At 48.9% G+C, this 13,221-nt stretch overlaps 1 protein-coding gene across 1 annotated transcript in view; it reads right to left on the reverse strand.

The window, feature by feature from the left end:
* Positions 1-1,419: 1,419 nt before the first annotated feature.
* IGFBP2 (insulin like growth factor binding protein 2) overlaps positions 1,420-13,221 on the reverse strand; it is a 60,459-nt gene continuing 48,657 nt past the window's right edge. Inside the window, exons 2-4 of the mRNA XM_071747755.1 lie at positions 6,210-6,433; positions 4,681-4,821; positions 1,420-3,899 (exon numbers count right to left, since the gene is read on the reverse strand). Coding sequence (XP_071603856.1) covers positions 3,732-3,899; positions 4,681-4,821; positions 6,210-6,433 — 533 coding nt within the window. The 3' untranslated portion in view covers positions 1,420-3,731. The remainder of the gene's footprint in view (positions 3,900-4,680; positions 4,822-6,209; positions 6,434-13,221) is intronic.

Here is a 13,221-nt window from a genome sequence, read left to right on the forward strand (position 1 = left end):
ACAGACACAAAACAGGATGGTACTAAATGTTAACTTTGTTGCTTTTCCAATGTTTTCCAGCTGGAATCCCACCCCCATCCTGCCTGACCTCCCTTACACCCCTCCGGATTCGTATGATTGCTGCCTCCTGTCTCCATACATTTTCCTGGTGCTGCCCACCATTGCCCAGCCCCTTAGCAAGCATCTGTACTACTCAATGTACTGGCATGGTGTAGGAAAAAACAGATGGGAAGTAGCCTGGTTTTGGCAGCCTTTGGAAAGGCCAAAGGGAAACCACAGCCACCTGGCTGCTGGGGCCACACGTGGCCTCTCCTTCAATGCTGCAATTTTAATTTAATGCCTCGTTTGTTTTTTTTAATTACTGTTGTTGTTTGCATCCCTGTGGCACCCCAAGCACTGAGCTATGCTATCATGCTCCCTTAGGCAGCATCTCTTACCCTGGGAAAAGGTGGAGGACCTTCAAGAGACCTCTCTCCCTGGCCCCATGAATGGAGCAGCCTCAGCCAAGCCCAAATCTCACATGCAGCCAAGGCTTCCCTGAACCTTCTCAGCAGTTCTGGGCAAATAACACAAAAAATAAAGGCCGGCTTTTTAGCTGGCTCAGATTTTGCTCTCCTTGAGCAAGAAAAGGGGAGAGCCCTTAGAGGGTCCCCCACGGAGCATTTCTTCCTGCAGTGCCTTCCTCAGCGAAGGAGCTCCTTGCATGGGCTACAAAGGAGACTAAAAACATCGTGAGATGCTTAAAGGAGCCTGCATGATTCATGGAGAACTGGTCTACCTGCCAGCTAAGGAACAGCACAGTTGAATGCAACTCAAGAAGCCCCTGAAATACCAAGGTTGGGAAGTTGCAAAGAGCAGTGCTCCCATCTCCTTATAGCCTTTGCCCAAGCATCTGACAAGGTTCTTGCACTGGGTGGGAGGGACCTTTCCTCACAAAGCTGCTCCCCTGCCCAAGTAATAGGAAACAACTGCTTTCCCACAGCCTCTTGGCAGCTCAGGTTGCTCCACAAGCATCACATCAGACAGGCCACTCACACTGCTGTCCTCTGCCTGGCAAAGCGGGTCATGACCACCCTTTTCCACCAAATCTAGCTGCTGTCAGGCAGGGAAATGGTGTCTATACATGTGCTGGCCAGATGCTTAGAGGACTTGATGGCATGGTTGCATTTTACAGACTCACAAGGTACCACGCCTGGAACAGGAACGTATCAGGCCAATGGATAAGTGACATCAGTTCCTCCCTGCTCATACAGCTGGGACCAGTGATAATGAAAAGCCCAACTCCCTGTTTGCAGCTTGCACTTGTTGGGCACAGTGTTCACAGCCACCGCTGGACAAAAGCTGAAATTTGGGTGTGATGCATCAGGCAAGGAAATGTGTCCTATAAACAGAAGGAGTGGGGAGCGAGGAAGATGACAGTTTTCTGGCACCCCATTTAATTTATTCCAACTTTATGCAGCTCAGCTTTTCCAAAAGAGAAAAAGGAAAAACACAAAAGAAAACTTCCCGATTCCTAAACAAACCAAAAAGTACAGACTGCAGATGAGAGCTAGTGTGTGCAAGGTTTACATGAAAAAGCAGAACATCCTCAGATGTTAACAGAAAACAGGTAGCATCATTTTTACAGTTACTTGCTTTGCATGCAGCTATGTTTTCTCTCTCTCTCATGCACTCTCACTCCCTCTCATACACATCCCCATGGACACATCTCCACCCCTGACTTTCCAAAGGGGCTCCTTCCCCTGTCTTCTCCACAGCCTCATCTAAATCCCTGCAAAGTCATGAGGGGCTTAACTTGGAGAGACCCTCTGTGCCCTTCACACTTGAGATCTGAAATGTAGGGCCAAGAAGGAAAGGAAAAAAAAAATTAGAATTAATCCAAATGTTCCCCTTCCTCCAGAGTCCATTGGGCCCTTTTGCTTTACCTTATCCAGATCTAAGTTCCTGGATGGGGGGTGGTTGTGGAAGCAGGGCCCCTGATGTGGTGTTTCTGCAGCGTGCTGGCAGTTAGCAGGGCTGATCCCATCCCCAGGGGTCATGGTCAGGCAGATTTGCTGCCTTGCCTCATGCAGTGCAGGCATAGGGTGCTCCCAGCCAGACCCCACACTTGCCAGAGAACCCCCTTCCTCCACCTATTCAACCTAGCCCCGTGGGAGACCTGGTATCTGGAGGCTGTTTGCTACTCAGAAGCATTTGCTAGATATTATTAGGAGATGCTTTATTTCCCACCCTCCCCTGATTTCATTTAGGGAAAGACCGAGACTTACTGTAGAGGAGAGGATTTTTCCAATTGCTCTACTAATGGTATCTACAGTAAAACAGGGAATAAAGGAAAAAAAAAAAAAAAGGAAGTATGAAATCTCCTTGCTTAGGTGGCGGGGAAGTTATTTATTCTCAGCATTGGTGAATTCTGTACAGAAAGAAATCAACAGGTAAAATAACAGCAGAGAAATATCTCCTCAGAGCGGCACATCTGGCACAAAACCAGACATGGAGTTGCTTGGCTTTAATTTGTATAATGTATGTGTGGGTAGAGGGGTGTGTGCCTGTGTCTGTGTGTGTGCACGTGTGTGTCAGGACTTTTACAAAGCAAGATATATACTGTAATTTACTTTTAAAAAATTTAAAAAAAAAAGAAGAGGAAAAAAAAAAAGAAAAAAAAAAGAAAAAAGAAAAAAAAAAAAAGTGTGTGCTGATGAATAGCAGATGCTCACTCCAATCCCAAACAAAAATTGAGGGACAAGGGCAGCTGCTTGGGAGTGCAGGTTATAGATGGGGTTTTTTTCCTATCTAGAAAAAAAGAGAGAATGAGAGCAAGAGAGAGAGCCACTCCCTGGCTTTTTACCCTAAATCTACACAGGTATCCTTCCACCCAGCCCCAGTAAGTTCACTTTAGCTCCCTCAGCATAAGCTGATCCTAAGAAATACTGGGCAATAGCCCTTCAAACCCCCTGAAAAACCAAGCATTTAGCTTTGCTGTCACCCAAAGGCCCTGTCCTCCCAGACCAGCAGCTGGAGTTAGGTTCCTGCAGGGCTGGCTGTGCCCCAGTGCCAGGAAGGGAAGCACCCAGGGGTGTTTTGTGGGGGGAGCTGCCTAATCTTTAGGCCTTTCCCTTGCTGTTATTCCTCTGGGGATACCTCCTGAACACAGTGGCATGTTCCAGCTGGGAAGCTGAAGGTTTTTCTCCTTCTCTCCCTCCCAGTCCACATCCCGTGCCAGGACTGATGGCCGGGCTGGGGCACAGAGGACTGGCAGGACACAAGAGGCAGGCGACACAGTATTTACAGTCTTTGGTCTTGGGGAAGGGAGGGAAAGAGGGGGAAAAGGGTGGGAGGTTTTTTTATTTTGTTTTTTGCTTCCCTCTTGCCCATGGCAAGGGATTTTGCCCCTGGAAGGTGTCAAGGAGCACATGGCACTCCATGCTGGAGGGTGCAGGAAGAGGCCGTGAAGCAGCAGGGAGGACAGGGCCGCAGAGTGAGGAGCAAAAAAGACCAATTCTCTGGCTTACATTGGGTGAAAGACTATAGGAAAGCAGTCCCTTCTCCTTGCAACCCCCCCCCACCGCCCTTCCCCTGCTCCCTCCCCAAGAGCTAGGCAGCAGGGGAAAGAGGGCAGCACACAGGACCCAACCCCAGTCTCTTCCAGAGCCTAAAAAGACACACTGAAACCCACGTAAAATCCAGCACTGGGGCCATGGTGAGCCACCTCCGATGAGCAGGATCACTTCCGTCTACTGGCTCCGCAGGGCATATGCTCCCCGGTCCTCCTGCTCATGAGCTGTGTAGAAGAGGTGGCACTCGGGGTCCCCACGGATGGTGGGTGCACCCTGGATGACCTTCCCATGGATAGGGTCCACACACCAGCACTCACCACGCTGCCCATTCAGTGACATCTTGCACTGCATAGAGAGGGACAGAGCAGGCATCAGCTGAGGAAACAGGAGAATAAAAACCCCTTTCCAGTCCCACCAGCCCAAAGTCCAATCAGAGGCAGAACTGGGCTTTCTCCAGTGATCTGGCACTTGGTTGGATTTGGATCTAGGCAAGATTCAGGGATGCTGCGCACAGAGACCTCAGGGTTCATCCTCTTCCCCCATTTGAATCTTTCTGGGTCCCATAAATATTTTCAGAAGTACGCTGCACCCCAACCCTCACCTCACCTCACCTGGAAGAAATCCCTCCTGGAGCTCTGGAGCCAGCCTCTATTTCTGGAGCAAAACCAGTAAAGTTCACTAAAAACTTTCCTGATCCCAGAATTGCTTTCTGCTTTTTCTGCAGTACTGGCCAGCATTCAGCCCCTCTGCTTTTCTCCTGTACAGACTTGGCTCAAAGCATATGAAAACAGACCTGAACAGATAAGCAGCTCTTATGGGGAAGAAGAGACTCTGAACTAAACAGATTTTCCATCTCTGGGTGGCTCGCAGCCACATGTAGATCTGGGTCTCACATCTCCACTTAGTAGCCCATGGCTGCAAACACACCTGGGTGTTACTAAACCTGTCCATACCACATGTGATATTTGCTGTTTTGCTCCACACCTCGCACCACTTGTGCAACATCAGCCCAGCCCTGAACTGCTGCATGTCCCCTTTGACTGCATTTGGTGGGGTAATATGTGTTGAGCCGAGGGCTGCTCCTGGGAGTGCAGCCAGCCCTGGGGCTCTGGGTCTCCCTACTTGCCTGTTTGAGATTGTACAAGCCATGCTTGTCACAATTGGGGATGTGGAGGGAGTAGAGGTGCTCCAGGGGACCTCGTTCATCCGGCAGCCGCATAGTGGAGATGCGTTCCAGGACCTGATCCAGCTCCTGCTGACAAGGGGTCTGAAAAGAGCCCAGAAAGCAGGAAAAAAAAAAAAAAATCAGGGCAATGTGTCTCATCAAACAGTATCACATAGTAACAACACTCCAGACAACAGAAACACCAGAAAGGATGAACATCTGTATGCACCTCCTCAGGACACAGGTTTGTGACTGGGTCCTGCTGCTGACTTCTTCACCTACAGGTACCCAAAGGCACACCTGCACATGCCAGTGTGTGTGGAGATACACATGGGGAGGCATCTCTCCCATGTGCTTCATGTGGTCAAAAGCCAACAAGACACCAGGTCACAAGACCTGTGGGCAGGAGGAGGTGAAGACTCAGAAATGCTCCAATGGGTCCCAATGGTGATGACAAGTGATGTGAAACGACTAATTCAGACAGCCCAGGAGGCTTTCCATAAGAATCACCGAGATCCCACACCTGTGATGCAGTTTGGGGTCAGAAGTGTAACTCGAAGCATGTAAGACCCTCATGGGAGTGGAGGGCAAGCTCCAGGAATGAGGGCACCCAGCAAAGCCATCCTCTGGAGGCATTGACAGCAGCCCCAAGCCAGGGCTCCCAGACAAGGCAGTATGGGAGGTCTCTAAGTTGGTGGTGCCTGCACCTCACTTTGTACCACAGCTTTGCCTGTTCCTTGGAGATGGTTGATGGCCCTTTTCAAGCTCCTTTCTGTCTCTGCACTCCCCATATATATAAATATTATTATTTTTACCCTATATCTTTATAGAGATATGTATTACAGACCTTTCGGGGTGGTTTTCCATTCCCATCCCACCTAGTTGCCTTGTCCAAGCTGCCCACTAGAGGGAAACCACGGCCAAGTACTGGAGGGACACGGAAGAAAGGGATAGGGAGCACTCTGGGCACTCTTCTCGCCATGTGACAGGCCCACAGCCCATCTCCGGGGGCTCAGGGCCCCCCTCCTCAAACTGGAGATGCCTTTCAGCAGGCAGACACCCTTCCACCCCCAAAATCCCCTTGGACCATCCTTGGCACTTGCTTAGGGGAAAAGGGTGTAAAGAAGCAGGTCCATGGGACATGGGCTCACACCCCTGAAGAGGTAGGTGTTGCGCCAACAGGACCCCTATTCTCCAGCTCTGCTGTCAGAAGGTGAAGCTGCAATGAAAATAACACCTTGCCAGCACATGGAATTTCACGAGATGGTGTTTTCGGCCTCAGCTTCAGGCCAAAACAAACGTTTGCTTTTCTTTTTTTTTTTTTTTTTTTCTCCCCCTCTCCTCCATTTTTTCTTTCTCTTTATTTTTTTTTTTTTTCTTTCTAAGACAGTGTTTTGCAAATGCCACTAAGGGTTTTTAAATTCTGCATTTCTCCAGCAAGCCTGCAGCTGCCTCCATTAGTTCCCCATGCCCCCCCCCTGCCCTCTCACCCTGCCAGTCGACAGCCGTGACTTCTTCGAGTCGTCATGGTTGTGATGAGCCTTGCTGACTTTGCCCATCTGCCGCTGCTGCTCGTTCACCTTCTCCCTCATCACAGCCAGCTCCTTCATACCCGACTTCATGGGCTTCCTCCCACCAGCTCCACTCAGGATCCCTGTGGTGCCATCTACATGGTTCTCAGCAAGGATGCTCTCAGACCGGTCATCACCATTATCTGCAGGAGCCAGGGCAGACAAGAGAAGGATCAAGCTCAGCCAGGTGCTCTCTCACGTGTTCATCCCACCCTGCATGGCTTTCAAGCATGGCCAGTTACCAAGCCATAAAATCTTTTCAGGCAAAAATTTTAAATTGCATTAGCCCTTTCATCTGGAACGCGAGAATGTATCCTTTCATTCTGGAGTTATTACCACACCAAAAACAGTTTAGAGAGCAGGGGAAATTGCTGTTGGAGAAATTCTTTCTGGTTTTTCTTTGACCTTCTAAATTACTTCCCAAAGAATGTAATTTTCCCATCAGAAGTCCAGTTGGGTTAGGGATGCCAAGTGTACTTCAGCTCCAAAACTTAAAACTACAGTGATTAGTAACAATACCTTGAGTCCATCTATCATCCCCCAAAGTATCTCCAGGAATACTTACTCAGTATTAATGTGCTAAAATAAATTCTCAGGTCTGCTTTCAAAAATACCTTGCCTGTTTTATGACCACCCTAATTTCCTTTGGAGATCCTGCCATTCCAGTGACTGTCCTTGCCATATCATCTCTCACATAATTTGTCATACAGTACATTACTCATTTATCTTCTGCTTCTGCATTTGGCCAGTTCTGCTGTCAGCAGAACAGTCCCACATGTTCTGGGCCTAATTCTGCCCCTGCTATAAGCCACAAGACCCCCAGCTACTTCAGCCATTTAAAATGAGTTAGCAAAAAGCTGGGGATAAACACTGGACTTTCTCCTTTTTGCTTTGTGCATTTTCCCAGTTCCCTTGGTACTGTTTCTGAGAACAGTCCTTGTCAAAGCAGAACACAATGGTCACAATACCACAGACAGTCCTTTAGCCTTTGTGGTGGCAATAAGGACAGATCTCAGTTCCTCCTGCTTGTTCTGGAAGGTGACAGCTGACCCCTCCCTCGTGCCTGGTCTGATCTGGCAGAGCAAGCACATCTTACTGTAACTGAATCCAACACTAAAGCTGCTGCTGCTTTAAGCAGGGGGTTGGATGCAGACCTCCAGAGGTCCTTTCCAGTCCAAATCATGATTCAACCACTGCACATACATCACGTCTCACCACAATAACCCAGGCTCTCTGTATACAGGAGCTCTTCAGCAGCTCCACAGGTCCCACACCAGTGACAGACCAGAGCATTCCAGTCCTACAGTGATGACAAACACAGTGTCTTTTAGCATATGCCAAGGTGGAACTGTAGCACTCAGCCTACTGACATTAGCATTCTCTCTAGTATCACCAACTTCAGCTTTCCAGTCCTCCAGAACTCAGGCACTTAGACAGAAGTAAAGAAATCACATCAAACTCCCCAGTGAAGGGCAAGCAATGCTTTGGCTCATGTAACAATGCTTAATTTATGGATCTCTCCTGCTTCTTTGAAGACCAAGCACACAGATCACTTGCAGATTTTAACATTTCTTTTTTTTTTTTCAAAGCTGCATTAAGATGTTATGTCAGAGCACAGATCTACTGCCATGACAGGGAATGAAAAATCAACATAGCAAGGGTTTATTTCTGCCACAGCTTTCCAAGCTCTTTTCAGGTGTGATAACCCCAGGCTCACAGAAGAAACCTCATGAAGAGTTTTGTAGGAACTTACTCAGCAAATTTGTGCAACTGCCTACAGACTGATGGCAAGAGAACAGCCCAAGGGGGCTGAATCAAAGAGCAACCCCAGCCCAGCATGCCATCCACAAGAGACCAACAGCAACTGCTTGAGGACAGATGTCAGAAGAACCATTCCAAATCTCTGCTGCAGAGGAGCAGTAAAAGCATTTTCATGACTGGAGACTGCATCTGACACAGAGGATTTAAAAGCCACCAAAAGACACATCCTTCAATTAATTTGTCCAATAACCTTTTGAACTGCCTCACCATTTTGGCCTCCAATCTCCAAATACTGGGATCATCCCACTTCCCAGAAACACTAATATGTCTGGGCTGCAAGTCTTTTAGCTGCTTAGGTAGCAACTGAAAAGCAATCATGGGGTAAAACCAATCCAACAAAGTCCACAACTTTCCTCAATACTAGCTCCAGATGAGAACAGGGACCAGGTTTGATAGCCAGATGAGCGAGCTCAAAGTCTGGGCTGCTGCCTGGCAATTGCCATCTGGCTGTCATCCTAGGAGTCGGACAAGGAATATTTTGAGCAGGAATCTTCTGTTTATACACCAGTCTCCTTGTTAATTAGAAACACATAGTGAGAAGAAGGCCATGAGGCTGCCCTTCAGACAGGATCAAATGAAAAAGCCCTGTGAAAGAGACAGGCAAGGCTGGCCAGGCTCTGATCCTCAATGACCTGCTTAGGAAGGCTTTAGCCTTCCAATAGTCTTTTGTGCTCCTCTTCTTGGTGTCCCACCAAGCTGTCAACAGCAGAACAAGCACAGCAGCAGGGCAGCATCTCAGACACTCTGCAGTCCCCTGCTTCATTCAAAAAAACGATGGTACAAACTGACAGAAAAGCAGCAAACTGGAAGCAGTGCCTTCCCCCATAGATTCTCACTCCTTTCTGCCTCCAACTAAAATATACAGACATCTGCCCAAATAAGCACTGCACTAGTAAATGAAGGCGAGCTGGTAAGCCTCTTGTCGGCTGATTCATTCACAAAACCTGCTTCTGATAATATTTTTTCTCATTTTTCTCACTTTCCAATGCTAACAATTATCAGCCCAAAGAAAACCACAAATGGGAGTAGAGTGTGCAAGACCATGTGCCTGAACACACCCAGGAACAGGAGAGATTTTCTTGGCTCCCTGGACACCATCACAGAAGCAAGCCTGGAGCAGAGAACAGGAGGGCCTAACTGCTATCAGCTGCAAGGTCTTCTTCCCAAGGCCAAGCCAGCCAGTAAGCCATACCCTCACCCAGACACTGAGCTTGACTGATGCCAGAGCCCTGTCACAGCTTTTCTCAAAAACCCAGTGCTGCTCTTGGGAGGTGCTCTTCTGACCTGAGACTTGCTGGGATGGCTCAATCACTGGGAAAGGGAGACAGGACAGAAGTATGCACCACCTGCAAAGCACCAGCATTTACTTCTCAGATGAGTTGTATGCACAGAATAAGGATGAGCATCAGGTGTGATGGACTCCATCTGAAAGACCAAATAGGCCAGGTAGCAACAGAGAGTGGAGACATCAAGTCTTGAGATTGGGAGAACAGAGGGCAAGCCATGATCCAAACACCACCTTTTACAGTCAGAGAATGATTTTTAATGTTGCCCAAAAGTAGCAAATTGTGTGTGCTTGCTTATGACTCTCCACGAACCAATTAAGCCACCCAGCAACCCTACCAGCATGGGATGGGCAGCTATGCAGTTGTGTCAGATACTCAGCCCTAATCCATTTGTCATCCTGGCAAGTGCCCTTTTGCGGCCCAATTTTAATTCATGCTAAATATATCTGTGATAAGAGCTGTGCCAAACCCTAAAACAAAACAGTTTTATAGTTCTTCCATTTTCCTATGGCATGTAGAAAACATCATCTGTGCTATTTTGGATCAAAAGGTAGAGCACTTTGTGCAGGGTGGGACAAAAGTGGCAGGACTAAGCAGATAACTGAAGTTCTCTGAACACTGATGTGGAGCCCATGAAACACCTTCCTCCATGCCAAGGAAACAATTTCCTTATGACCTTTTTCAGGGAAAATTCCCACTGGCTTCAACAGGGCAAGGACTTGGCTGAGGTGAAAGTGTGTTCAAATGGCCATAAGCTAATATCTGTAGGGAGTTGCACAGTCTTGCCAACAGTTTCAAAAAGAGCTACCGATTTCCAGCACTGAAATTTTCAGGAATCTGGTTTGAGACCTCTAGGCACCTCCACTAAGATGGCTGAGAAACCGAGGGGCTACAGCACACACAAAAAAAGGGCAGCTGCCTGAAGTTAAAAATACATCTTTATCCCTTTTAAGAGCTCTGAAGTTTTCTGGGCTGCGGGACAGGATTGAGGCAGCAGCACTCACTTAGCAGGAGAGGGCCAGCCTGTGTCACAGGGAACACACACCATGCCAAGGACCACAGCCACCCTCTTCAGCACTGCTAGCCCTCTGCGCTTGTTTTCCTTTGAGGACAGCTTGCCCGCAGTCACACATACATTTGCTTATCAGCCCGGGGCGTTTGCATAGTTTAAATGCTGCTTAAGGTCTCAGGGGCACAGAAAATTTCACCCAAGTGGCCTTTAACAACCTGCCTGGAAGCCCAGCAGACTTGAGTTCTAGCTGCATCCTGGACTGGATGGGGCTAACATCCCCCTCCAGCAGCAACAGCAGACTTCCTTGGCCAGCACTTTCCCTCTGAAGCCATCAAAGTGCTTTGCAGCTCATTAATTACCCTGAAGGGAAAGGTGTTCATCCTAGGCTGCACACGGTAAAAGCAAAGGCATCGAAAAATATGAGACTGTTGCCAGCGCCATGCGGGGAACTGAAGAGTGAATGGAGGAGCCTGCGCTGCTGCCCTGGCACCGCCCTGTGCACAGGAGCCAGAGCACCTGGGGTGCAGCAATGAAGCATCCAGAGAGCGATTTTTCATCCTGAGCAGAGTTATTTGCCTCATCTAGCTTTATTTTTTTTCCTCCTTCAACACTTCTAGCCTCCTGTGACTTCAAGTTCTACCATTTCAGGATAATTTAAATGCCTGTTCCGGGTTTTGCTTGCCACTTCTTTATTTTAAGGAGCAGGAGCTGCCTTGTCCCGGGCAGCCAGGAACCCAGCACTTGTCCTTTGCAGCCTGAGAGCAGACGGGGTTTAAAACCCGACTTGTAACATATGCAAGATCCCCAGCAGGAAAATTGTTTGCTGGGAGGTGGGGGAAGGAGCAGACAAACCCCGACCACAGCCCTGGTAACCTCTGCCTCATCAGTCTGCAAAGTATTTGCAGGAGAGCCCTGGGCAAAGGTTCCTGTGCAATAGTTCTGGTGTGGGTGTTTCGACCTGGAGCTTGGATACCTCAGCAAACGTTTGCCAGCAGGGATTATACCGGCGCTGCAATTTCCTCACAGCAGGAGCTGCCAAGAACAAAGTCCCCTCCAGGCCCTCTGGTCCATCCTGGCCCCCAAAAAAGACCCAGTGTTCGCTGATTACTGCTGCCAAATTGCAAAGCGCTGAGCCACGACAAAGCACCCATCAGCGTTCAGCTGGCAGAGGAGGGGAAATGCGGGGGTTCCGGTATGTGGGCTGGCCCCAGGTGTAATGAAACCGAGCTGGATGCAACTCTCTAGAGGCAGACGAAACCAAAGTAGCCACTCAAGTTTCATTTTTCACTTCACACCAAAGCAGCGTGACCAGGAAATGCCACAGGGTACACAAGCAATGGGCCATGTAGGCAAGGGAGTGGTGGGAGAAGGGACAGAGAGCTGAGAAGTCCCACCCCAGGACTGGGGGGACTCAGTGAGGGGGTCCCTCACCGTGGATGCTCAGGGAAGGAGCAGGATGAAGGACACAATGACACAGCAGTGCCTCCTCATCTCACCTCCTGGCAATTAGAAGTTCAGGAGCCAAAGGCTGCACCTAGACTGGGTTTAGCAGCCACTGACAAGCAACTGAGGAGGAATCATGCATAACCCCTTCCTGGATTCAACGACGGAGACTCCCCCCTCTTAGCCTCATCCAGTTCTGCACAGGCAACATGGATGTTTAAGCACTTGATTTGCTTGCAGAGGACACACAGCCAGCATTCCTGAGCAGCCCATGGGTGTCCATGCCACCCTGGCTTTTGAGAGGACTGGAGGGAATGCTAGTCTCCCAAATCTCTCAGAAACCTGGGCTCCCAGGAAACACAGATGGAAATAAACTTGGAGCATCTCCATCTGCCAAGCAGCTCTTCAGGGTGGGTTCCCAGGATCCTCTCTCTGCCTGTCTGCACTCCCCAGGGTTATTTCATCACACCAACTTGCTCAGTAACAGTGAGCAATTGCACACCACAGCCAGAAAATTCCTGCATCAGACTCCAAGAGCTCATTTTACCTCTGTGATAAGCTGTCCACAAAGCACTCTGAGATCCCCTGAGGCCAAGAGCCCCGGGGCTCTGCAAACACCCTTTATTTTGCCACTAGATCTTTTCAGCCCACCTCTACCAACAAGGAGAGCAGGACTGGGGAAGGAACGGCATGTTCTGGACAGAGGTTGCTTAGCAAGCTCCCCTCCCTGTCCTGAGTGGCTGGCACAGAGGGGTGATCCAAGGGGCACCCAGTGCCTTCCTTTGACTCCAGCATCCCACAGGAAATGCTTTATGTTCCTCCAGAGGGACATTGACTCAGGGCAGCACAGCTTTCAGTGGCCTGCTTCACTCTTTTCTCTGCCCATTTCTAGTGGCTAGAGAGAGCAACTTTCCCTCCTCCATCTACCTAGGTCCAGAGCCAGTGAAAAACCTCTTACCCAGTGCACACTGCCGTATAGTGCACCTATGCCCCACTGCACACAGACTCCTCCAGCACCCTGAAGCCAGCACAGAAGCAATACTGAACTGAGAGTTGGTGTCAAATGAGGGAACAAGAGGGATCAAGACGTCCCTTCCCCTGGGCTTTATTTCATTTTTTTTCTCCAATTGTATTTGTAGACTGGTTTCCCAAAGATACAGGACTTGAGCAACAACACAGCCTGCCTCTATGTGTTTCTGCATGTGCATGTGTTTGCATGACTGCCTGTCTCCCTATTAGTCCTCCTCCACCTCCCAATATATCTACAAACACGTCAGCAAATGCCAACTACATCTCAAACAGGAAAAGAATTCTCAAAAATAGTAAGTTTCCACCATTTCATGGAAATGTGCAGCCAGGCTGAAGAGAG

This window comes from Heliangelus exortis, chromosome 6, assembly GCF_036169615.1.
Source record: "Heliangelus exortis chromosome 6, bHelExo1.hap1, whole genome shotgun sequence".
NCBI classification, from domain to species: domain Eukaryota; kingdom Metazoa; phylum Chordata; class Aves; order Apodiformes; family Trochilidae; genus Heliangelus; species Heliangelus exortis.